At 35.6% G+C, this 27,008-nt stretch overlaps 1 protein-coding gene across 1 annotated transcript in view; it reads right to left on the bottom strand.

Moving 5' to 3' along the window:
• Positions 1-26,776, bottom strand: part of LOC100662581 (sulfotransferase 1 family member D1) — a 120,890-nt gene extending 94,114 nt beyond the window's left edge. Inside the window, exon 1 of the mRNA XM_023553229.2 lies at positions 26,680-26,776. Within this exon, the coding sequence (XP_023408997.1) occupies positions 26,680-26,776 (97 nt within the window). The remainder of the gene's footprint in view (positions 1-26,679) is intronic.
• Positions 26,777-27,008: the final 232 nt, after the last annotated feature.

Raw genomic sequence — 27,008 nt, 5'->3', positions numbered from 1 at the left:
TTCAAATACCAACAACATCATGAATGGTGGACAGGTTTCAGTGGAGCTTCCAGTGAAGACAAACTAGGAAGAAAGACCTGGCAATCTACTTTGGAATATGGCCAATGAAAGCCTTATGAATCACAACAGAACATCATGTGACTCACTTATTTTGGACATATCATAGAAGGAATCAGTTGCTAAAGGAAGACATCATGTTTGGTGAAGGAGAGGGCCAATGAGGGCATGGGAGACTTTCAGTGAGATAGATTGGCACAATAACTACAGTTACAGAGTGGAACATGTTGGTAGTTGTGAGGATTACACAGGACAAGGCATTGTTCCGTTCTGTTGTACATATGTTTGCAGTGAGTTGGAGCCAACTCAATGGTAACAACAACAACAAACTACCGCAGCATAATACATTGCCACAAGAATTCAGGGTTATGTCTGGATAATTGTGTGTTCTTGACATACTGGATTTCTGGCTAGTCTCCACCAGACTAGAGACTGCTCACTGACCTGACATTACGCACAGCTTCAGCAGTATCTCTGTCATAATATGTGGGAATGGTGACAAGTAGCATGTTGTTGTTGTCATTAGGTGCCATCCAGTCGGTTCCGATTCACACGGAACCTATGTACAACAGAACGAAACACTGCCCTGTTCTGTGCCATCCTCAGGATCATTGTTATGCTTGAGTCCATTGTTGTAGCCACTGTGTTAATCCATCTCGTTGGAGGTCTTGCTCTTTTCCTCTGACCCTGTACTCTACCAAGCATGATGTCCTTCTCGAGGGACTGATCCCTCCTGATAACATGTCCAAAATATGTGAGATGTAGTCTCACATGCCTTGCTTCTAAGGAGAATTCTGGTTGTACTTCTTCCAAGACGGATTTGTTCATTCTCTTGGCAGTCTATTGTATATTCAATATTCTTTGCCAATGCCACAATTCAAAGGCGTCAATTCTTCTTCATTTTCCTTATTCGTTGTCCAGCTTTTGCATGCATATGAGAGGATTGAAAATATCATGGCTTGGGTTAGGCACACTTTAGTCTTCAAAGTGACATCTCCACTTTTTAACATCTCAAACAAGCATGTTTTTAGGGTATTCTTGAGCATCCCTTAGGAGGAATATGTAATTAAATATATTAGTTTATATTTCACTTTTACTAAAACTCTGGGGATACCATAAGGTTTTAATAATAACAGGTAAATTGATTCTTATGCTTCAAAAGTACATTTATGATAGCATTGCACTGTGGTTTGGTAATACTGTATTTGCAATATGTCTTGTTAATATTTGCTGAATTTCATGGATATCTTCTGGTGGAAAAAATGGATCAGAAATGTAAAGTTTAAAAAGTTCAAATAGCAGCTAAGTACTTAACCACTCCATCACCAGGGCTCCTTTAGACGATGTCTAAGTTAACTTAGTGCTGTCATAACAAAAAATAGCACAAATGGGTTTAAAGAACATAAATTAATTTTCTCACAGTTCAGAAGACTAAAAGTCTGAATTCAGGCATGGCTCGAAGGGAAATTTTTCGTTGTCTATTTCAATTTCTAGTAGCCAACATCCTTGGAGGTCCTAAGCTTGTAGATGCATCTGTCATATGTATTTCTGTGTCTATTATGCTCTTTTTTTTTTAACTCAGAAATGATTAGATTTAGGATCCATTCTATTGGTATGACCTCATTTACATAATGTAAGAGAAACTCTATTACCAAACAGGATCACATCCACAATTACAGGGCTAAGACTTCAAAACACATTTTTGGGAGACACAAGTCTATTCATAATAGTTTTTTTTTTGACAATAACAAATACTAATATATTTATTCAGTTGGTATTTCCTAGGGCCCATTCAGAGCTCTGGTGGCATAGTGGCTAACAGCTGGGCTACTAACCAAAAGATTGGCAGTTCAAATCCACCAGTTGCTCCGTGGAAACTCTACACGGCAGTTCTACTCGGTCATACAGGGTAGCATGAATCAGAATCGACTCAACGGCAATGGGTTTAGATTGTTTTGTTTGTTTGTTTAGGGCCCACTGGGTTCCAAACACTGTTCTAAGCACTGGTAATAGAGTAGGGGGTTGGGATAGATAAATACTTTCCTCTTTCTAGGTGCATGGAAGGCTGTTTTTTTCAGTCTCTCTTGCAATTAGATTGAGATCAAATGACAGTTCTGGTTGATTGGAAGAGGGTGTATGTGATGTCAAATGTTTTATTGATCCTCCAGTTCTCTCTTCCCCTATTGTGGTGCGTTTGAAATCTATTTGCTCAAATGCCTAGCTACAGGTTTGAGATGAGCTACAACCCAGACTGTGACCCAGTGAAAAAATAAACCTTTTTTATGTTAATTCTTCGAAATTTTCATGTTTATCTTTTTAATGCCGTACAGTTCATAATATCTTGAATAAACAAGAAAATTTTCAGATGAACTATCTACTACTGTGGAGCTTACAGTCCAATTTAGGAGTTATATAAACAAATTAGAAAGAAATACATCATATGAAGATAACTATCTTTATGAAAGATTAAGTGTGGACTAGAGATTGAAGTGGGTGTGGTAAGTCATAATGGAAAAATGATAACTAGAATTCATAAATAAAGCACACAAAAATGAGTGATAATTGGGAGTAATTTACTTGGATTTTAGTCTTTCTACCCCACAATACATCTAACACGCTCTGTTGTTGTTACGTGCTGTTGAGTCACTTCCGACTCATAGCGACTCTATGCACAATAGAACAAAATACTGCCCAGACCAGCGCCATCCTTACAATTGTTGCTATGCTTGAGCCCATTGTTGCAGCCATTATGTCAATCCATCTTGTTGAGGGTCTTCCTCCTTTTTGCTCACCATCATTTCTTCTTTGGTCTTCTTTATTCATTGTCCAGCTTTTGCATGCATATGAAGTGATTGAAAATATCATGGCTTGGGTCAGGCTCATGTTAGTCCTCACGGTGATGTCTTTGCTTTTCAGCACTTTAAAGAAGTCTTTTGCAGCAGATTTGCCCAATGCAGTGCATCTTTTGATTTCTTGATTTCTGCTTCCATGAGCATTGATTGCTGATCCAATTAAAATGAAATCCTTGACAACTTCAATATTTTCTCTATTTATCTTGATGTTCCTTATTGATCCAGTTGTGAGAATTTTTATTTTCTTTATGTTGAGGTATAATCCACATTGAAGCCTATAATCTTTGTAGTCTAAGTGCTTTAAGTCTTCTTCACTTTCAGCAAGCAAGGTTGTGTCATCCGCATACCACAGGTTGTTAATGAGTGTTCCTCCAATCTTGATGCCCTGTTCTTCACATAGTCCAGTTTCTCGGATTATTTGCTCAGCATACAGATTGAATGACTATGGTGAGAGGATACAATCCTGACACACACTTTTCCTAACTTTAAGCCACAAAGTATCCCCTTGTTCTATTCAAATGACTGCCTCTGGGTCTATGTACAGGTTCCTCATAAGCACAACTAAGTGTTATAATTTCTATTCTTCACAATGTTATCCGTAATTTGTTATGATCCACACAGTTGAATGCCTTTGCATAATAAACTTAACACAGGTAAACATCTTTCTGGTATTCTCTGCTTTTCAGCCAGGATCCATCTGACATCAGCAATGATCCCTGTTTCCAGTTCTTTGACTTCTTTAAGCATAATGAGATTTTACATTGATTACTCTTCAGCCACCAAACCCCAAAAATCTTGTCATCTTAGAATGAGGGTAGCCATATAAATTATTGTCCAAACTGGTATGCCTCTGAGTGTGGAAGAGATGACTATTAATAATTATCCTGGTACTACCCTTGGCAAACTAACATTACAGTATCTAAAACTAATATAGCTCTGAAATCTTAAACATCAATACACCATTCCATTCACTGATCATTATGCTTTTCAGCTCTACTGTGCACTCATTCCCTATTGGCAATACTTGATCTTTGACCAACAATTACTTGTATGCCTCAATTTTCTCTGAAAATCTTTGTCTAGCTCTAGATCATTTTCTCTCCAACCAGCTGTTACTATACAGTATATTAAATTAACTGTTAAATCTCTTTCTCTTTTTTATTCTTACTCTGCTTTCTCCAGGAAAAATAAAAACACTGGATCAATGTTGAAATTGGTATTTAGGCTTCCATACTGAGTGCTCAAGTTCTAATGAAGAAACTTACACAACTGGGCATATTAATAATGTCACTTAAGTGGAGTGGTTGGTCTCTCATTTCATCTAGACACTTCGTAATATACAACAATTGTTTTTCTACCTCCTTTCCCCCATTTTCTGAGGAACTACTGAAAAAATAACATGTTGATTCCCACCACAAATCCAATGCATGTCACCCTTAAGAGTGCCTTCCACTATTAAGAATCAAACAAGTGTGATGTTCTCCTTATTTTTTATTCTCTTTTTTTAATATCTATAATAATTTCCAATTTCTTAACTTCGGTTTTAGAATAGGAGGTGTATCTTTTGGTCAGACCTGACCTGTCTACTCAATCTTTTAACTGTGTGCCAGTTCATAATATCCAAGACCTAGCTCTGTAATTTACCCCCATTGTTTCTCTCTTTTATCTTCATCATCTCCTTTTTTAGTGTTTCCTTCTTCTCAGTTTATCAGCACACTCTCTCATCCTAAAAAAGAAATCAAAGTCTATAAACCAATTCTTTCTAGACTCTTGCAAGCAACACCTCTGGAAGCTCATTTCTGATTGTATAATCTCAATTTCTTGGAATCTATACACAATATTTAGGAATAGACTCAAAGTTGTGTCTATCAGTATCAGACCATACCAACTCTGTTCCCCTTCCAGCCAAAGCTGATTGTTCAGATGCAATCTAGGTTTGTCAGATCCTTTCTCTAAGGAATTTGTAGCTTTGAGTTGGGTAGCAGAGAAACTAGGAGTACAGGGGAGTTGAGTAATGTTAATGGTGGCTCTATAAAGAGAAACCCATAATTCTGTGGCTGGGTCTTTCTTCTTGAACATTCTGAAGGTTGGATGTTCACATCTATAAAGACATCACCATATGTTTTTGATCATTAATTTTCTTTTTTTTTCTTCTCAGTTTATAATCGCTTTCTGTTCAGTACAACAAAAAAAAACAAACAAAAAACTCCAAGCAGATCCTGAATCCCTTCTAGTTCCTGTCATTCCTTACATTGCCTTTTGTTAACACTGTTACCATGTATCCATATTTTTACCATATCCACATCCTCTTCTTTGGCTCCTTACTGAACCGACAACAAGCAGATTTAAGTACATATCAATCTAATAAAATTCGTCTTGCTGAGGTTGCCTTTACCTTCTGATATCCAAATCCAGTTGATATAGGTCAGTTGCCTTCTAACTGATCGTTGATTCAGTTGGCTTCATTGATCTTACTTTACAACTTTCTCTTCTCTTAGCATTCATAGCAATGAATTACCCTGCTCCAACTCCACTTGATACATTTCTATTCTTCCTTCTTGATCTCATTTATATATATTTCATTCTGTGTCAGCACCTTAAATATGATAAGCCTCACACTTAGACTAAGGTTCTTCTATTCTACTCTGTAAATTCTCCTTTACTTATCTCATCCAGGATGAAGTTCAAAATACTCCTTTTGTGCTGATCCACATATTTAAGTATCAACATCACCAACCTGATGAAGACTTACATTTCTGAGCATTTGTATATAGATGTTTCAACAATTCCTCAAACTCAATATGTTTAAACCATGTCATCACTTTCCTCCAAAATCTGCATTTCTCACAGTGTTACTTATCTTAATAAATGACACTCATTTATAACTTGGGAATTATCCTCAGTTCATACTTCCCCCATCCTACATCTATTCAATCACCAAGTACCCAAGTTTCACTTCTTCCGTATTTCTCAAAACCAACCCTTCCTTTCTATTCTGTTAATATTTACTTATTATACTGCATCACTCACCTATCTGGCTTTTGTTTTTAGTCTTGAATCTGTTCCCCATTTCTAAGGAGAAAAACTGTACATGATAAACTTTATTTCATGTGTGAAAACTGTTAAACAAAATGCTTTCATTTATACACAGATCTTTGTAACTTCTGTACTTCCTGGAATGTCTATGTTCTTGACAAGCTCTGGTTTAAAACCTTTTGTTAACTCCTCATGCCTACAGAATAAAGTACAAGTTTCTTAAATCATTTGCTCAACTGTAAAATGTTTTTCCTTGAACTGCCTATTATTTCTGAAAATATTGATTTACTCAAAGGTCTTTTTTATATACTGCCCAGCTTTTCTTGAAGTGGACAACTCTGGAAGCAAATACTAGCACTGTAGAGTTCATCACCTGACTGTAGTGCTTTATAAATATGAGGAGGCTTTTAAAATACTAAAGAGCATATTAAATAGCTTTTAGAAAAAACTGAATCAAACTAATGATTTGTTTTAATACTAGTCTTCATTCAATAAGCAAATATTTTTCTGATTACATAAAATTTAGAATATAATTTTAACCACTTCTGAAGGGAGAAATTGTACGTGATAAACCTTATCTCATGTGTGAAAACAGTTAAATGCTTTCATTTACACACAGTTCTTTTTAACTTCCTGGAATATCTATGTTCTTGCCAAGTTCTGGTTATTATAGATGATACACTCTGGGAGAGTATTTAATCATTGGGAATAAATCATACCAGTGTGTTTTAATGTGTTCTGAATCTGAGTCAACTTTCGCATATAAGTTCAATATTCTATGTCAGCATTATGACTCCTTAAAAGCTCACAATCAGAGTATTTAGTGATAGAAATGCAGTCAAATTTATCTTACTTTTAAACTCCTGAGATCTTTAAATGAATATTCTCAGATCAAGAATAAGAGCCAAAAAAAAAAAAATATTAAAGAATGATACCCTTGAGTGGCTTATAACATACTATGAATGTAAAAACTTGAGTTGGTAAAAGCTCAGTAAATGTTGAAAGAAGAGTATTGTTTCCCTTAGGCCTCTTTTGTTTACTTCTCTGAGAATGTCCCTAGAAATATAACTTCCCCTGGAGGATAATTATAAGACCTCGGAAACGATTTAATCTTCTGAATGTTGATAATAGTCAATGTTAGTCTATACTGACCTGAACAAAACTATTGACTCTTATACCCGTTAGTAAGTTAAAATAATGAAATATTTTCCTTAAAGATATAGTGTGCCTTAACCCTAAAAATGTGCATATTAAACAATAATCAACACATTCTCTTAGAAAATGATACTTTGATATTCAGAAGATCCTTGACACAGAGATTTTATTACTGCTTTTTTATAAATTTAAAAGCTAAACTCTTAAGGATAAGGAATGTAGTGTTTGTGAGGGTCTTTAGCACCACACTGGGAGCCTGAAGAGAGGAATTTAAGTCCAGCTCTTCCACAAGCCAACCATATGACCCTTCTTGCTTCATGTCACTGAACTGTAATTTCCTTTCTGAAAGAATATGGAAAACATACAAAATGATTACTCCAATTTGTTTCATTTCTAACATTATGAAATTATTAGTAAAAGTATTATTCCCTTAATACAAAATTATCTGTTTTAACAAGTCATAACAGCTAAAACAAGAAAGCAATGAGCACCTTAACAGGACAGTTCTTTATTGTTGAAAAATTACTTCAGGATATCCCTATTTAAAGTGCTAATTCATACATTTATAAGAATTCAAAAGTAACACAATTACTATCCTATATTTTCCACATAACTTTTGGCAGTTTATCACTGCAATAAATAATCTGATTACTCTTATGACTACTGTTTGTTGTATTCTCAGGGGTACACTGAATGAGGCCATGGTATTTTCCTACACAAAATCTTATAAACAATCTTAAAATTAACATTATCAAATTTGGATGGCAAAAAACAACATGAAACTACATTAAGGCATGGAGAATGATAAGAGGCTAGGGTTATCCCTTTCTCATACAGCCAAAAGTACTCATCACTTGAATACCCTTCACTTTCCTTCACTTTTGTCATGACAGCCGACATCGTAGGAAATTCCTCAATCTGTGAGGATTTGTGACCATCATTGCTAGGTCATCCCACTCTTACAGAAACTCTCATTCACGTTATTCTTACCCCCAAGTCTCAGCAGGATGCTCTACTTCGCATCATGGAAACCTCAGGCTTCCCAGTTGTGCCTGGCTACTTTCAGTTGTCTGTTAAAAAATCTTGCATAATTTGACAAACATGGATATATTACAGCTACAAAAATAACACAGATTTTACTTCTAGTCTCTTAGTTTCAATTATCTATTTTCTGTCATATTGTAGAAACATGGTTTTAAGCTTTAGTAAATGGAAAATAAAAAGATCATAACAATTACATCATGATTTGATAAATAGATCTTCAGAAATTATAGCTGAAACATTAATACCATACATTTTGATGATTAGGCTGTCTTTAAGTCATTTTAATTATTCACTTGTAAACTATCCAGATTAAAGTATGTAGAAATGCTTTACTGTTCTGTCTACACACTGGATCTATATTAATCTAGCTATAACAATCTAAAATAACTAATATCTGCATACCACTTTTCTTCATTAAATGCATATCAGTGTGGTTAATGTAATGTAATTAGTGTAATGCAATACTTTGGACCCATCATCAGGGAAGACAATTGCTGAAGAAGGATATCATATTTGGTGAAATAGAGAGTCAGTGAAAATGAGGGAAACTCTTAATGAGATGGATTGACACAATAGTAGCAACTGTGAACTCGTACCAATGATCATGAAGATGGCACAGGATCCAGCAATATTTTGTTCTGCTATACACAAGGGGACTCCAAGGCAACTAGTAACAACAATATAATTAATTCTCTCAACAGCTCTGCTGTTGGTAAATCAAGTAACCGAATGTCAGAGCAAATGATTTAATTTAATCCATCAACAGTTTTTGAGGTATGTACTATTATTGATTTCATTTCACAATGAAATATACTGACACTTTCAGGAGTTAAATTATTTGCATAGTTTGTAACAGTGGTAAATAAAGGAGCCAAGAATTACTCTAGGCTCTATACTCCAGGTTTTTAACTACTGTATAATATTGTTTAGGATGACTTTTATTCATTCACTCCTTGTTTTACAGTTATCAAATTACATGGCTTCTCTTTCTTCTAGACTTTAAGTTATTTGAACCCTTACAAGTGAAGGATCCATTTCTGGTTCTCCTATTTACCCAATTCTTTATCTGTCTTAGAGAACTGCTTTACATATATATATTCAAAAGAGAGGGGAACATGTATTGTATAAATAAAGGAATAAGTGAAAAGAATAGTCCTAAAAATCAATACAGAATTTAGAACAGACTTTTTAAACCTCGCTTTATGGAAATAAAATGACCCTGGGAGGTTGTGCTGAGTAGTTTCATGACCTCCCAGTATAATGCTGTGTGAGGAAATAAGAGTTTAGCTTTGGTCCAGTATAGGTCTGGTCCAAATTATGGTTCTTCAATTTGTTTTTATTTAGAACCCCAGTCACAATACTTGATTTCCTTATCTAACAACAACAACAAAAAAGTTGGATATGATATTCAACCAACATTTTTAATCTGAAGGTTAAGTAGGATAATGTCTAAAATACCTAGTTCCCATGACTGTTGCATCGTATACCCTCAAGAAATGTTAGGTCCAACTCCTTAATATGAAAAATGTTTCCAGGCTTAGTCAATATCTCCATTTCCACTTGTGTTGCAGTAGAATGGCCAAGGAAAATAGGTCTTTAGGGTACAATGTAATTTTCCCATAACGTATATTTGATATTGATAGATAACTCAGTTAAGTCTTGTGGATGACTAGAATGGCTAAGGAACTTACTGTCCAAATTCTTCATACCCAACTGAAGGCAAGAGACAGTCTGAAACTCTGCATAGTCTGTCATTCAATTTACATAGTGCCAAGGGGTAAGTCATGAAAATTTGCTAATGCCAAAAGTAACAAGGGAATAGATAAAAATAGATTATAAGCTTAAAGTATAAAATAGCTTTTCTTGTTTTTTCTCCATCAAACATTCATTGAGTACTAACTACATGAAAAGTGCTAGTTCTCTCTATCTCTTCACAGCAAACTATGTGTAAGAATTTTATATACCTACTTTTTCTATTTCCTCACTCATTATTCACTCAACCCATGACAACATGAGTTCTCCCACGAACTCAGTATTGCATTGATTCTGTTGCTTACAAAACCACCGAAGAAAGCCAGAAGGCCATCTTGTTGTTAAATCCTAAGGGCAATATTTGTTTCTTAATTCTATTTACTTTCCCTGTAGCATGTGACCATTTGACTATTCACCTCCTTTGAAATATTTTGTGCCCTTAGCTTCAGTTGCATCATTTTCTTTTCTCCTTTTGTATCTTGAAACTCTTTTTCAGGGTTGTGACCTCTTTTCTTCTACCCATTGATTAAATGTTGGTGTGCATCCAGATTCGCCCCCCTCAGCCCCCAGGTCCTCTTCTCTGATGACACTGCACCCTCTCTCTAGAAAAACTTATACACCCAAATCGACATTAAAAAAAAAAAAAAATACCATTCTCCTAAGCTTTTGGTCTATATATTAAGCTTCACTGGACATCTTCCTTGAATATCCTATAGCACTTCAAGTTTGACGTATTCAAAATTGAATTCATCATTTTTCCATATCCTGCCCATACAAAGGGAAAAAACTACCTCCCCCTTTTTCAATCAATGTATTACAGCACCATCAACTAGGCTACACCATAAACTTTAACCCTGATGTCTCTCATTTCCTTCACACACCTGATACAGTCATTCACCATGATGTTTTCTGATCTACCCAACTAATTTTATCTTGTTTTGTCCACTCTTTCTCACAGTCACCTTCATTTCAAGCTGCTGGTATGTTTAATCTGGATAACTAAAATAGTTTTTTAACTGCTTTTCCTGCCTCTAGTTTTTTCTCCTTTAATAAATAATATATTCTTATGCCTAAGTGATCTTGGTAAAGCATCAGTCTGTTTGTTCATGATGATCAATGAGTTAATTCATCAAAAGTGTTTTGAAGAGAATTAGCAGCTGATCTCTTAACCACCATGCCACCAGGGCTCCAGAGAGAGTCTGGCAGGCATAAATTTACTCTTCATTTGCAGTAGTAGCAGTTGCACAAAAATGGGAAAGAAGAACAGAAGGAAGAAGACATTCCTACTACTAATTTAATCTAGTGGTAAAGTTCATAATAAAAAACCAAAACCAAACTCATTGCCATCCTGTAGATTCTGACCCATAGTGACCTTATAGGACAGACTGGAACTGCCCCATAGGGTTTCCAAGGAGCAGCTGGTGAATTTGAATCGCCAAACTTTTGGTTAGCAGCTGTAGCTCTTAACCACTGTGCCACCAGGGAAGATATGGATAACATTTAATCAGAGGACTGGAAGGTTCCAACCTAATCTTTGGTAAGAGGATTTAAACAGGTTATGACTTGGAGTGTAACGTACTCTACATGTAATAGTAAGTAGGGATGGTGGCCAAGGTACCATTTTAAGGAAAATGAAAAGGGAAGAAAATATTTATTGAGCATTTGTAGGCATTGTGATTCCCATACCATACATTTTCATTTGAACCTAATAATGGCTTTGAAATTCATATTATCATTAGGAATTTTTAGAATTTATGCAACTTGCCTAAGAACATAAAACTTAGAAATGATGAAGTCAGGTTTTAAATCTAAGAGTGGTGATAGCACTCAGATTTGTTGCAAAGTCAATTAGAAATCTCTAGAAATTACCATGTATGTGATTTTAGGCAAAAAGCTTTGTTATTAAGAGATAGTATTTATAGTCGTTGTCATTCTTCAATTGTCACCGTTTCATAAATGAATTATTTAATGCTTATAAAGCATGCAGTATATTATCTGGCATGAAAAAATTACTCAATAAAGAATAATTTTTACTAAAGTATGATATCATCACTATACTACTATAATCTTGAAGTTTGTGCTCTTTTTCATTTCAATACTGCCTTGAATCAAAAGAAAAATATATTCCTTTTCACTTAGATACCTTCTATTCTCCATCTTTCACTAAGCCCCAGGAAAAAAGAGATGCTGTGTCTCAGTTTTTAATAGTTTAATTTCTGCCTAATAATCATTCTTGCACAATTATTTAACCAACTTTAAATGGAGTTGATTGCACTTACCTGTCTTCCCTGGCTCCTAGAGATACTCTAGGGTTAAATTAATGCTCTTCTTTGTTATCTTCAGACAATTAATTGTAGATAGGAAGTAGGATGCCATTTGTTACCTTAATTCTAAGGGTCTTTTACTGTAGGTATTAGATTGTAGAAGAGTTAAATATACTTCTCTTGATTTGAGGTTCCCTAGGGCCTAACAATATACAAAAAACAGCTCTCTCAGCACCATAGCAATGGAAAAGATTGGTTAGATCACCTCAGTTCCTGAAAGCAGAAACAACTTTGCTTTACAATAGATCTTGCTTATTGTCAGCTTTAAAGAAACACATGTTACAGACAGGATCATGACCATACATCTTCCTTAAAAACATTACATATATGTGAGTTTGTATGTGTGTGGGTTTTTTTTGTTTGTTTCATTTTGTTTTTTCTTTGTTTCTGTCTTTGGTGATTTTGTTTTCCTGTCACTGTGGTGCTGTGTCGTTTTACCTGAAGTTCTAAGGGGATTGAGAAATAAACAATATTCTACAGGGTTGATTATGAGTTGAACAGAAGTTTTCTATTTTGTAAAATCAAAAGTAAACAGAGGTTAGGTAGGTGGAGAAGTTAATGCTATGGAGTATCTGCTATGGGTCCAGAGTCAGGTTTTTAAAAGAAGCTTTCATATGTGATTTTGGAAAATTTCTGTAAATATTCTCATCTGTGGAATGGGAATAATGCTATTTCCCATTGCATTAGATAGTCATGAAAATTAAAAACACTTAGAATAATCCTGACACAGAGCAAAGATCAATAAAATATTAACAACCACAACAATAATCATAATTTATCATTACAGCAATTTTTGAGATAGGTATTGTTTATCTTTATTTCACAGAAGTAACTGAGGGCTGGAGAAGTTATTATCAGTATTTCCCAAAATCAAACAGCTTGTAAGTAGTGAAGTTAAAAATCATAACCAGCTTTATCAAACTCTAGAGACAATCCTTTTTCTGCTTAGATTCTAGTGAAAAACTAGGCTTATTCTACTAACTTTGGAGATTCCACTCAAATATGATTTGGAGCCTCGATTCTTTCCTCTATTAAAACATAGCTTCACTAGAGGTTAAATAGACTTCAGCTGATGAATAGAGTTGTACTAATTGTCGAATGATATGCTGTAGAATAGACTTAGCTTTCCTAATTTTTCCTCCTCTACTTTTGGGTTCACTATTTTCTGCATTAATAATGCCTCACCCCTAATTTGGAGTTTTTTGTGTGTCCGGAGGATTGTGTTGTTATTTCTATCTAGTTTGCTGTTTTGTTTCTCTTTTTTTAGTTGAATAATTAGGTCATTCTTTCTTTTTACCCAATATGAGATCATTTAAAAAACCAGAACCCAGTGCCCTGGAGTTGATTCCGACTCGTTGTGAATCGTTTAGGGTTTTGAATTTGCCACTGATTACATCTTTGCCCAAATCTCAGAGATTTTAGCATGTTCCAAATTCTTTAGTTACTAAAATGTGTTTGAATATATAATGACTTTGACGATCCAATAGATTTTTTTAAGAAAATATATTTGGTTTTGCTTTAATTTTCTAAAAAATTGCATTGGAAAAATTTTATTTAGATTTTCTGTGTTAATTTGCTGATTATGAAAATGTGAACACCACAATTTGCATGTTTCAGATTTGAAGTTTATTGTGTGAATACACGATCATTTTGTTGTAAGGTGTCTTATCTGTTGGTAGTATAAAAACAAACATACTTTATATATACACACATATAAATGAATTCAATCACATTATATTTTCAAATCTTCATTCTTTTTTAATCTTTTTGATTAATATTGTGTCAATATCTTCTACATTGGTTTATATCAATTTCTCTCAGCACTTTCAACATACAAAGTATATGTTTCTGTACTTTGAAAGTCTGCTAATTTTGATTGTTTTGTGCCTATTATGGCACATAATGATTATTATAATAAACTGAATTTTCCACTATTTGATCTTTTTGAATCCTATCTTATAAGATATTCCTGTTTCTACCTTTTTAAATTTCCTATATCTGTTTTTTAGCCCATCACTTAAAAAATACTTTGGAATTGCTGTTGTTAGGTTCCATGGAGTCAGTTCCATTCCTGGCAAACCTATGTACAACAGAGCAAAACACTACCAGTCCTGTGCCATCCTCACAATCTTTGCTATGTTTCAGCCTATTGTTGCAGTCACTGTGTCAATCCATATCTTCCAGGATCTTCTTCTGTTTCCCTGCCTTTCTATCTTACCAAGCATGATTCGTCCTTCCTGATAACATGTTCAAAGTACCTGAGAGGAAGTCTCACCATTCTGGCTTCCAAGGAGCACTCTGGCTGCACTTCTTCCAAAATAGATGTTCATTCTTCTGGTAATCCATGCTATATTCAGTGTTCTTCTTCAACACCATAATTTAAAGGCATCATTTCTTCATTCTTCTTCCTTATTCATCATCCAGCTTTCACATGCATGTGAGGCAATTGAAAATACCATGGCTTGGGTCAGCCCCACCTGACTCTTTAAGGTGACATCTTTGCTTTTTCACACTTCAAAAAGGTCTTTTGCAGCAGATTTGTCCAATGCAAAATGCCATTTGATTTCCTGACTGCTGCATCTGTGGGCATTGATTGTGAATCCAAGTAAAATGAAATCTTTGACAACTTCAATCTTTTCTTTGTTTATCATGCTGTTGCTTATTGCTCCAGTTTTGAGGATTTTTGTTTTCTTTATGTTGAAGTATAATCCACACTGAAGACGCTGATCTTTGACTTTCATCAGTAAGTGCTTAAGTTCTCTTTGTTGTCAGCAAGCAAGGTTTTGCCATCTACATAACACAGGTTGTTAATGAGTCTTCCACCAACCTGATGTCATGTTCTTCTTCATATAGTTCAGGTTCTCAGATTATTTGTTCAGTATACAGATAAAAGAAGTATGGTGAAAGGGTACAACCCTGACTCGCACCTTTCTTGATTTTAAACCATGAGTGGTATCCCCTTGTTCCATTCCAATGACTACCTCTTGGTCAATGTAGAGGTTCCTCATGAGCACAATTAACTGTTCTGGAATTCCCATTCTTTGCAGTGTTATCCATAATTTGTTATGACCTAGTCAAATACCTTTGCATAGTTAATAAAACATAGGTAAACTTCTCTCTGATATTCTCTATTTTCAGCCAAGATCCATTTGACACAAGCAATGATATCCCTCCTTCCACATTCACTTCTTGAATCTTGCTTGAATTTCTGGCAGTTCCCTGTCAATGTACTGCTGCAACCATTTTTGAATGATCTTTAGCAAAATTTTACTTACGTGTAATAGTAATGATTTTGTTCAATAATTTCCGCATTCTATTGAATCACCTTTTTTTGTTATGGGTGCAAATATGGATTTCTTCCACTTAGTTGGCCAGGTTGCTGTCTTTCAAATGTCTTGGCATAGATGAGTTAGCACCTACAGAGCTGCATCTGTTTGTTGAAACATCACATTTGGTCAATTCCCAGAGCCTTGTGTTTCACCAATGCCTTCAGTGCAGCTTGGATTTCTTCCCTCAATACCAGCATTTATTGATCATATACCATTTCCTTGAAATGTTTGAATGTCCAGATTCTTTTTGGTACAATGACTCTGTGTATTCCTTCCATCTTCTTTTAATGCTTCCTGCATAGTTCCATATTTTGCCCATATAATCCTTTAGTATTGAACCTTGAGGCTTAATTTTTTCTCTTCAGTTTTCTCAGATTAAAACATTTGGAGCATGTTCTTCTCTTTTGGTTTTCTAACTCCAGGTCCTTGTACATTTCATCATAATACTTTAGTTTGTCTTCTCTAACCACCCTTTGGAATCTTTTGTTCAGATCTTTTACTTCATCATTTCTTCCATTCATTTTAGCTGCTCTACCTTCGAGAACAAGTTTCAGAGTCTCGTCTGACATCCATTTTGGTCTTTTCTTTCTTTTTAATGATCTTTTGCTTTCTTTATGTATGATGTCCTTGATGTCATCCCACAACTCGTCTGTTCAATGTGTTCAGTGTGTCAAATCCATTTTTGAAATGGTCTCTAAATTCACGCAAGATGTACTCAAGGTAGTATTTTGGTTTTCGTCAACTTGTTTTGTTCAACTTCAGCTGAAACTTGCACATGAGCAATTGACAGTCTGTTCTATAGTTAACCACTGGCCTTGTCCTGACTAATGATATTGTACTTTTCCATCATCTCTTTACACGTATATGGCCAATTTGGTAACCAATAAGCAGCATTATTCAAGAAACCCATTGGAATTTGGAGACAGAAAATTCTCATTTATGTGTTATTTCCTGTATATTGCAGCACTTCCTCCAGTTAAACTAAATTCCAGGAGCACTTACAGTCTTTGTGACAATTCAAAATATCCCCATGTATTTCTACATACCTTGAGAGTACAGTTGAGCACCATTGTTAATGGGATCTTCTCTTCCTAGTAGTGCTGGTTCTCTGAGCTGTGTATTCTAGTTATCTAATCATACAGGAGACACATTGCACCATAAGCAGCCTGCATTTCTTATTTGAGCAAGTATGGTATACAAAATCTGCCTCCTGTTTTATAGGCCAATTTCTCCCTTTTCACCTCTACAACCAATAGTTCTGAAGGAGCCACATTTTGTAGGGTGTAGAAGACATTTTTCATCTTCCCTTGTCCAAACTCATTTAGCACTGTGGTGCAGACTCAGTTTTATATTCTGGCTGAAGATATAAACAAAAGTCAAGTGTAAATTAAGAGTTCGTACTCTGGTAGATTTCAGTTGTGATTCTTGATGTCTACTACCTTGCCAAAAGCAATTGATAGTGTCAAATTTTGTCCCAGCAAGACTGCCCGTATCCTATTGTCTCCAGTCCCTGTTGCTCTGACTCGCAAATGCTTTTGTGATTCTACCATGGAATCTTTTGCTTCATCTGGAGCGCAATTTTATTTCTGAATCCTGGGTCCATTCTTTCCACAATCTGTTCTCATTTGCACAATATCTTGCAGAAAATGCATTCATTAACACTACCAATACTGATTTTGCTTCTTTTACAATGACTGGCACTAATTGCTTTTGGTTTCCTCTGGGCAAAACTGATATGCTTTGCCTTAATTTTTTTTTCCTTAAAAATGTGTTTATTTCCTCCTTGCTCATCTTCAGCTTCTATGAGCACTTTAAAAGTTAAAGCAAGAGTATCTTTTGAGGATCTTTGCTGATGTTAGATGCATTCTGGCTGAAAGCAGAGAATACCAGAAAGATGTTTACCTGTTTTATCGACTATGCAAAGGCATTCGATTGTGTGGATCAAAACAAATTATGGATAACATTGAGAAGAATGAGAATTCCTGAACACTTAATTGTACTCACGAGGAACCTGACATTGACTAAGAGGCAGTTGTTGGAACGGAACAAGGGAATACTAAGTAGTTTAAAACCAAGAAAGTTGTGAGGGCTGTATGGATTACACTTTAACATTAAAAAAAAAAAAAAAAGTTTTTTTTTTTTTTTAAAGAAAACAAAAATCCTCACAACTGGACCAATAAGCAACATCATGATAAATGGAGAAAAGATTGAGGTTATCAAGGATTTCATTTTACCTGGACCTACAATCAACACCCATGGAAGCAGCAGTCAAGAAATAAAATGACGAATTGCATTGGGCAAATCTGCTGCAAAAGACCTCTTTAAAGTGTTAGAAAGCAAAGGTGTCATCTTGAAGACTAAGGTGCACCTGACCCAAGCCATGGTGTTTTCAATCACCTCATATGCGTGTGAAAGCTGGACAATGAATAAGGAAGACTGAAGAAAAATCAGTGCCTTTGAATTGTGCTGTTGGAGAAGAATATTGAATATACCATGGAGTGCCGAAAGAACTAACAAATCTGTCTTAGAAATACAACCAGAATGCTCCTTAGAAGCAAGTTTGGCCACAGTACGCCACACATACTTTGGACATGTTATCAGAAAGTATCAGTCCCTAGAGAAGGACATCATGTTTGGTAAAGTAGAAGATCAACGAAAAAGAAGACGACGCTTGGCAAGATGGATTGATACAGCGGCTGCAACAATGGGCTCAAACATAACAATGATTGTGAGGATGGCACAGGACCTGGCAGTGTTTTGTTTTTTTTTTTTTCTTTTTGTTCATAAGGTCCCTATGAGTCAGAACTGACTTAACGGCACCTAACAACATCTTTAGAGATTAGGCTAGAAAACTCAATATCTTTGAGAAATAATGGTATTTATGTTGGGTGAAAGCATTGATAATTTCTTCTAACTTGAGGGGAAAAATTGAGTTGAGCTTAGACTTAAATCCACATTTTCAAGGTTAACAGATAACAAAGTGATCCATGGAGGGAGGGCTGATCATACCTAAACAAAATTAACTGGGCAATGTATATCTCCAAACCCCTTAGCAAAATCTTTCCCCAACACTATACTCTTCTTCTCCAGGAAAGAGTAATGTTATTTCTAGTCTTCTTCCTCTCTAAAAAAATTCCTCACTCAGGATGTGATGGTATGAGAGGGGATGAGATGTGCATGTTGTAAAAACTACTAAAGCTGCCTTTCAATCCTTCACAGAAGTAGATGGCTGCTTACTCTAACCCACTTGCTTATACTAGACAGGAACATCTTAGATTCAGCCTGGCCACTAGTCCTTGACTTGAAAATATTCTTCAATTTTATGAAAGACTTCTAAAAACTACTTTGAAAACAGTTTCAAAGACATTTTTAGAAATCTTTGTAGCAAATTTCAGAACACAAGAAGAAGTTTCTTTTAGACACATGAACAAAGATAAATTTGGTAACATCACAGGGAAATGGAGCATCTGATGTTGAAAAACACCTTCTAACTACTCTGGGCCATCATGAAATACCAAAAAAGTCATGAGATTAAACAAATAAATATTTTTATCACATGTCTGGAAATTTAGATGTCATACGACAGTACAAAAAAACTTCAGCTAAAACTTTATTATCCCAATTTTAAGTTCAAGGATGCAGTGATTTTAAGGTTCAGAATAGCTTTACACATGCAGATAACTGACAAATCTATATTCCTTTAAAACTCAGAAAAAATGCAATTTTAGAACAATTTCAGAAAATTGGCTTATAACTTTCAAATATATAAATCTTCATGTGTCTTTAAACCTTTGAAAAAATAATAATTGTGGAAAAACCTTGTATTGACTGGCCACAGGCATTAGGCTAAGTAGATTATTCTGACTCACCAGAATTGTTTTAATTTAAAACATTTGCCTTAACGGCATGACTGCCTCGTTAGTGTCATGGAGATTGGGATTTCCAGCACATGGGATGGTTACATGAGATCAAGGAGTAGGGGATAACTGCATGGTGCTGGGAGTCATAGCTTAGCCAGGTTAACACATGTTTTGGGGGGACGCAATTCAATCCATAACAGCACTTTTCTATCACTCATTTTAATGGAAAATATTTTAATTTTTCTTCTCTGACAGGTTTTTGCCTCATATTGGTTCTGGCTTTCACAGGTTGTACTGTATTACTTTCCGGAATTGTTACCCAGAATCCAGCTGCTTGTGGAGTTGATTCTGACTCATGAAAACCCGATGTGTGTTAGAGTAGAACTGTGCTCCAGAGGATTCTCAATGGATGATTTTTCAAAAGTAGATGGCCAGGACTTTCTTTTGAGGTCTCTGGGTAGGCTCAAACCTCCAACCTTTTAGTTAGTAGCCGAGTGCATTAACCATTTACATCACCCAAGGACTCCTCCATTCTTATACAAAAATAAGAATGGATAGGAGGCAGGAATTAACTTTAAAAATTAATTAATTATTTTTTAAAAAAGATCTCACATTTTCTCCTCAGCACTTGAAGCAGATATTATTATAGGAAATGTTTTTAAATGCACAGGTAGTTTTTGGCCTTGATACATATCACTTTAAAAGTCAATGGTTGTTTACAGATCTTGATGCAATGTCCCTCCTTAATGCCTTTAGATTAATGCTGAGTTCTGTTGTAAATGCAGGTTTCCAAGAGAGATGTCAGCAGGTGAGTAAGGAACTGCAGATGAACTACAGCATCAGTACCTTTGTGAGATGCTCTCAGGCTCCAGTGCAGTGAGTGTGGATCAGATGTTTAACCTGAAACTGCACCTGCTCCAAGTCAAAATCTCACAAGAGGACCTAGTTTTCAGGATGCAGTTTGTGATGGATTGTTTGGACTGTCTTGTTCCAAAATAAAATAAAATATTTGCATTTTAAAAGTATTAAGCCTTTCACATTCATCATTAATATATAATATTCTAATATTCACTTTATTAAAATAAGCAATTAGAGACATTAGAAGACTCTTCTTAACAACAGAACCTTTTTTTACTGGCATGCATTTCTTAGAGCATTCCTTCAGAATGGAGCCCAAATTACAAGACAAAGAGATCTATAAAAAAATCATACTTAAGTAAATTATTAATTACAGAGATAATAGGTGGTGAATATGGAAAAAAAAAAAGCTCGTATCTTGTTTCTAAATTCTTTAGGAAGTAATGCATTTCCAGAAATCTGAAGAATTTGATTTAATGATAAAAAAGACTGTACTTGTATTGCAGCAAAACATATGCTACATAGTGAAAATATTTAGGTAAAGGACAGCAATCAATTATCAATGGTAAAACTATAGTGTCGCTATAAGTCAGAATTGACTCGACGGCAGCGAGTTTGGTTTTTTTTTTTTTGGTTTAAATACATTTACCTAGTATCTATACGGCACACTGTCTTTAAGAATGTGGAAAAGTACACAAAGGAGACTTAGGAAAACCATATCCTTGCCTAGATCTGGTTTTCATATCCCCGCACACGCATTTTCTTAGAACACAACCTAGGGTGATCCATGCAAGAACCTTCCTTTGAGCTAAATATGAATACTGAGACAATAGAAGACCTACAGCCTTTCAAAATATTTTTAGCTTATAAACCTAAAAATTAGTCCCGCAGACTACCTCAACACAAGTTTAAATATGAAAAATAACCCTGCGTCTTATGATAGAAAATGTAGACCTAAGAATGCTTAGGTATTCCCTTTTATGGCAAAACATTCATACCAGAATTTTTTACTTCTTATTCATTCATGTTTTGATTGCTGAATTTACTATTATTCAAAATACAGGCACTTTCAAGACAGTTAATAAATCACTTACCACACGCCTGTCTTAAGGACCAGAGATCCAGATTTTGTTTCTGCAGCAAGTGGTTGCTGAAAGTTTCACTGAATGTTCTTTCAGTTAACCAGAAATAATTCATCTTACATGTTAGGAAGGCAAAAGATGAAGTCTATTGAGCTGTATGAAGCTGTTGATTAAGCTAAACAAAGTCTGTTTTTGTTTCAAACCTTAAAGGCTTAAAGGTAGGCTTTTAGTTATTGGTTGTGATGGTAGAACAAAACAAAGAGCTCATGGAAAGCTACTAAGCTTAGCATCTGGAATTACTGCTATCAAATAATTATGTTTAGTAAATGGAGGCACTTTAGTTTTAGTAAATCCAATTTCAACTGCAAAAGCCAGGGAAAACACAGATGCTGTTCCCTGGCTCCAGTGCTATTAGAAACCTCCACTTGAAGGTGATTTATCTGTACCTGTATTTTTTTTTTTTTTTTTTGTAGAGCTACACGGGCTAGTTTTACAGGCAAAAGCATGTTTCTCCTATGTGGGAGCAAAGGAAAAATGACATTCAGCCAAGGAAAATTGGAGCACACCTTACTCTTTAAATGATGCCTATTCCAGCCAGAAGTGGGTCACTGTATCAGGTTTTAAAGTTGATAATAACAATTGCTTCAAAATAGAAAGAACTGGTTTGAGGCTGTCTTGTCGTTTTTCATTTGAGCAAAATCTAATCTGTGATATAGCTCTTTTTTGCACCAGGTCTTGAATCATGCTGCTAACAAAAGGAATTTTTTTTTTAAATCTTTGAGCTTATCCACTTGTCCAATAAGAGAATTTGAAGTTGAGACCTCTCATTCAACAGTATATGAAAATGTGATCATTTTATATCATCATCCTTTGAAAACATCCCAAACAAATATTTTTTGGCTTCAGTGGAAAGATTTTAATTAAGATTTTTTCTTTATAGTCTTTAGATCTTTATAGTTACTTCAGGGGAAGGAGTCAAGAAACAACTTGAATGTCACACTAAAGAACTGCAGGAAGGCAAACCAACAGGGAGCAATTAGATACTGTCACAGGTTAGTCTGAAAAACAGGAAGAAAGAATGTCTAGTTCCCCCAGCCCCCACCCCACCACATGCCTTGTAGCCAGAAAGTGATTCTCAGGCTTACAGCATCCCCACCACCCACATCTGCCCTTTGTAGGAGATTGGAGATTTATGTTCCAGAAAAATCACAACACAGGGATTCAGGATTTAGCATTACAATTCATAACTAAGGGACAGGCATCATAATGAAAACAGGGGGATTAAGTGATAAGACTCTTCCAGTTAATTTGAATGAGGGTGTAGCCCACTTGAGCTGATTTCATTGCAAAGAGCCAGGGAAATAACCAGCTTGACTTCACTCTCCTCTTTCCTTCAGATCTCCTGCCAACTAGAAACCGGAGAGCTAAAGATACTCTTGAAGTAATACATACACATCAGATTCCCAGGGCAGAGAACAGAGAAAGAGAGTAGATCTAGAGGGATAAACTAAAGATACACAGAACAGTATATTTTTACCATTTTTCAGAGGCTTTGCTTTTCCCCCAAAAAATTATAGTCAGTTTGATTGGTGAAATCCAATTTTTTCAATATTTTTCTGTATGAGTAAATATTTATAAGATAAATATTTTCTAGAAGTAAATTTTATAAATTTGCAGAATGTATGTTATGTTTATATATACATACAACATACAATGAAATAAAACAAGCTTGAAATAAATGGAAAGATATGCATTAGTCTAAATATGGATCATACATGGCACAAACTACAGGTTTTAGAGGGAGGGGTATCTTATCAGTGGAATTCATCACATACTACCCTGGCTCTGACAAGATTGAACCTAAAGGCAAGATATCTCAAGAAATATACCCCCGATTTCTCCTAACTTCATTAGTTTTGGTAGTATGGGCTATGAATGAGTTTTCAGGTATGGGAATATTTGAAGTTTTTACCATGGCCTAGGAGACTGAAATAGATGCTCTGACTAACACTTTGAGCCAGACATATCCTAGGCCTTGCTGTGAGTACCAGGAGATGCATTTAGTATTTCTACAAGATGAAAATAAATAACTTGCAGAGTTCAAGTGTGGGAAGGAATTAAAAGTGAAATTGAGAAATTCATGAACTCTGAATAACCCAACTCTCCCTTAAGAGTATTAAATGCCAACAATTCTGATTATAAGGAACTGTAAAAATGCAAGAGAAGGCATTGATGTTGGCAAATACTCACTCTCCTCCCCTTTACCTGTGGGAAGAGTATATTTTCCTACACCAACGTCTTTGGGGTTGGCCATAATTTCCTTGTTCAGTGAAATGTGAGCAGAACTGAGAGCACGTCATTGATACTTTAAGAAGTATCACATTATTTTAGTCTACCTAGAGAATTAATTAGCATGTCTCACAAAGGAAGCTGCTCCTTTAGCCTGGGTTCCAGAATGACAAGCATATGTATCAGGGTTGCAGCCTATCTAAAATCTGGAACTCTATGGATGCATAAAAGTAACACAAGCAATAACTGCTTGTTGTTGTAGGTAATGAGAAATTTGTCGTTGTTTTTTAATTCAGCAAAGCGGACTAATACAACCACTTTTCATAGACCTTCCCTAAAGTAATTCCTAGGTTCTAGACTAGTTTAAATTTAATGTTTTACCTCTGAGTAGCTGTTCTAAACTTTGTATAATAAATCTTCCCCCTTACAGATAATTTTGGCTTTGAAATACAAAGATTTGGGGAAAAGTATCGGTAATTCAATTAAAACTAATGATCAGTGGTGCTAACGGTTTAAATAAATGAGAAAAAATAACATTTTCACTAGCAAAAGAGCAATTTCTTTTTAAGTTCTTGGTAATAACAGAGGTGTACATATGTGATTTGGTAGTCATTTATTCATTCATCAAATTTTTATGAGTACTTACTATGTACAAGTCTCTGTTATGTGAACATGGTTTATATCAGTGAATAGAGCAAATGGCCTGATTAAATGGAGCTTAATTTTAGTTGGTCTGAAGAGAAAGAGGCAATAAATATGTAATTCTTTGTCACCTAGTCAAGTTGGAGTCTACTAGGCTTGTCTACTTTAATGTCTCAAATTCTCTCTTTGTAATTGAATAGTATTTTGTGGAGAGATACATACAGTCTTTGCAAATATCCTGTTTCACTTTGGGTTAGTTACATATTGCAATGTAATAAGTTTCCCTAGAATAAAAAAAACAAAAACCCATTGCTGTCAAGTCAATTCTGACTCATAACCACTCTAGAGTGACCCTATAGTACAGTAGCTTAAAATAGCAAACACGCATCATCTCACATAGCTTCTGGTGATTAGATAGCTGGGAATGACATGACTGAGTAGTTCTGGCTCAGGCTTTTCCAAGAGGTTTCATTTAAATTGTGGATTATGACTCCAATCATCTGAAAACTTGATTAGGAGTAGACTGGAAGATTTGCTTTCAAGATGCTTCACTCACATGACTATTGGCAGGAGTCCTCAGCTGTATGCTAGCTTCAAAAGACCCGTGGTTTTTTTTTGTTTTGTTTTTGTTTTTGCCATGAGGCCTTATCCACAGAGTGCTGAGTACCCTCTTGACGTGGCAGCTGGATTCCTCCAGAGCAAGTGATCCAAGAAAGAGAGAATAAACTGGAAGCCATAGTGCCTTTTATGACCTAGTCTCAGACATCAGACTATCACTTTTGCTGCTTATTGGTCACGTACACAGATCCAAGAAGGGACTACACAAGGTCATAAACACAAGGAGGAGAGGAATCACTGGGGCTATGCTGGAGTCTGGCTATCATACTCATTAAATTCTACCTACCATCTTATGCATCCATGGTGATTCATACTCAAATACTCCATATATGATATTTAAATATATAAGAATCGAGGAAATCTTTTAAAGGATAAATGCAAATAATGAAGATACAAGGATGGAGAACTTAAGTTGTGACAATTCCAGTACTAAGATGGAAAACTAAAATGGAGACTGAGAAGGAAAGAGACATGTCTCAAGGGTTTAGAAAAGCAGATTTTTTTTTTACTTAAATGCCTTATTTTGAGATAATTGTACAATGACATATAGTTGTAAGAAATACAGACCCTAAGTACCCTTTAACCAGTTTCCCCCAAAGATAGCATCACACAAAAAAGTAGAATACCACAGCCAGTATTTTGACACAGATACTATGACGATTAAAGTTGTGTCAACTTGGCTAGGCCATGATTCTCAATGGTTTGCAGATATTATGTAATCATCCTCCATTTTGTGATCTGATGTGAGCAACCATGCCAATTGCTCACAGGAGTTTCTTTTGGGTGTGGCCCGCATCCCATATGTATGGATGTTCTGGCAAATCTCTCTCTCTTTTGATCCTGCATCCAACTCCTCATTCTTTGATCTCTGGTGTTTGGATGTGAGCCAGAAGCTTGTCTCCTGACCTGCAAATTTAGGGGTTCGACAGCTTCAGCAACTCAGAGAACAACTCATTGAGCCAGCAATCTTCCACCTGACTTGCTGATTTTAGGTTCATCATCCCCTGCAACCATATGAATTAGGAGAAGCCTCCAGCCTAATGCCTAACCCACGGATTTGGAACTTACCAGCCTCCACAACTGAATGAGCCATTCCCTTGAAATAATTATCTCTCTCTATGTTTATATATGTGCTTCACTGGTTTTGGTCTTCTAGAGAAGCTAGCATTTAGTACCAGGAGAGTTTCTAGAGGAACAAAATTATAAGAATAAGTTTTCTAAATTGGTTCTCAACTCTGACTAATCTTAAAAGTGCTGATGATTCTGTCTCCAGTACTAAAGGGACCCTGCTAATCAATGGCATGAAGTGGCAATAGGAATGTGCAAAATATCACCACCATTGGATTAAATATTTGTGAGAAACAAGCCTCTGGGTAATTGCATATTTGATATTTTTCTACAATTTTGTCAGAATAAGAAGTATAAGAAAGCTGGTCGGTCAGTTCTACTTTCAGCAGACAAAGTGGCGAAAGAAAGGAATGTTCAAGGCTTCAGAGTCACAGCTCAAGTGCTATATACAGGACCTGAAAGTTGCCACTTGTGACCTGAAAGAAAACCTTATTTCTTGTAGTAACAGAGCTGATATAGCCAAAAATTAAACCAAGAGTCATCGTAAGAGTGGCTGAATTACAACATATGGGCAGATGATCAGCAAGCTGGGGACATTGAACTCCTAAATTTCATTGACTCACTCCCGCCAACAGAACCAGCCCTCTTACTCCCATCTGAAGAGATTATTTCATCTTGGTCTACTAAACCAACTTCCCTAGTAAAGCTATTACCTGTTCCACCCCCATCTGATGAGATTAATCCAGCTGTGTCCGAAGAGTCTTTGTCTAAGATTGCCTGGGGTGGTGCCTGGGGCATTGCCTGGGACATAGCCTGAAGAAGATACCTTACAAGACATTGCTGAATGACCCCAAGACTTAACTCTGCCACCTACTTTTGCTTCTAGACCTATAACTAGACTTATGTCTCAGCAAGCCCTAAGAGGTGAAATACAAAATGTGACCAAAAGAACTGCTTGATTCTTTTTATATGTACTAACAGAAACCTGGGAAATATGTGGGAGAATGGCTATTAAGGGTATGCGGTAATGGATCAGTGTGGG

The sequence above is a fragment of the Loxodonta africana genome, chromosome 5, assembly GCF_030014295.1.
Source record: "Loxodonta africana isolate mLoxAfr1 chromosome 5, mLoxAfr1.hap2, whole genome shotgun sequence".
NCBI lineage: Eukaryota > Metazoa > Chordata > Mammalia > Proboscidea > Elephantidae > Loxodonta > Loxodonta africana.
Note: the sequence above shows the minus strand (reverse complement) of the source record. Positions and strands in the feature narration are given on the sequence as shown.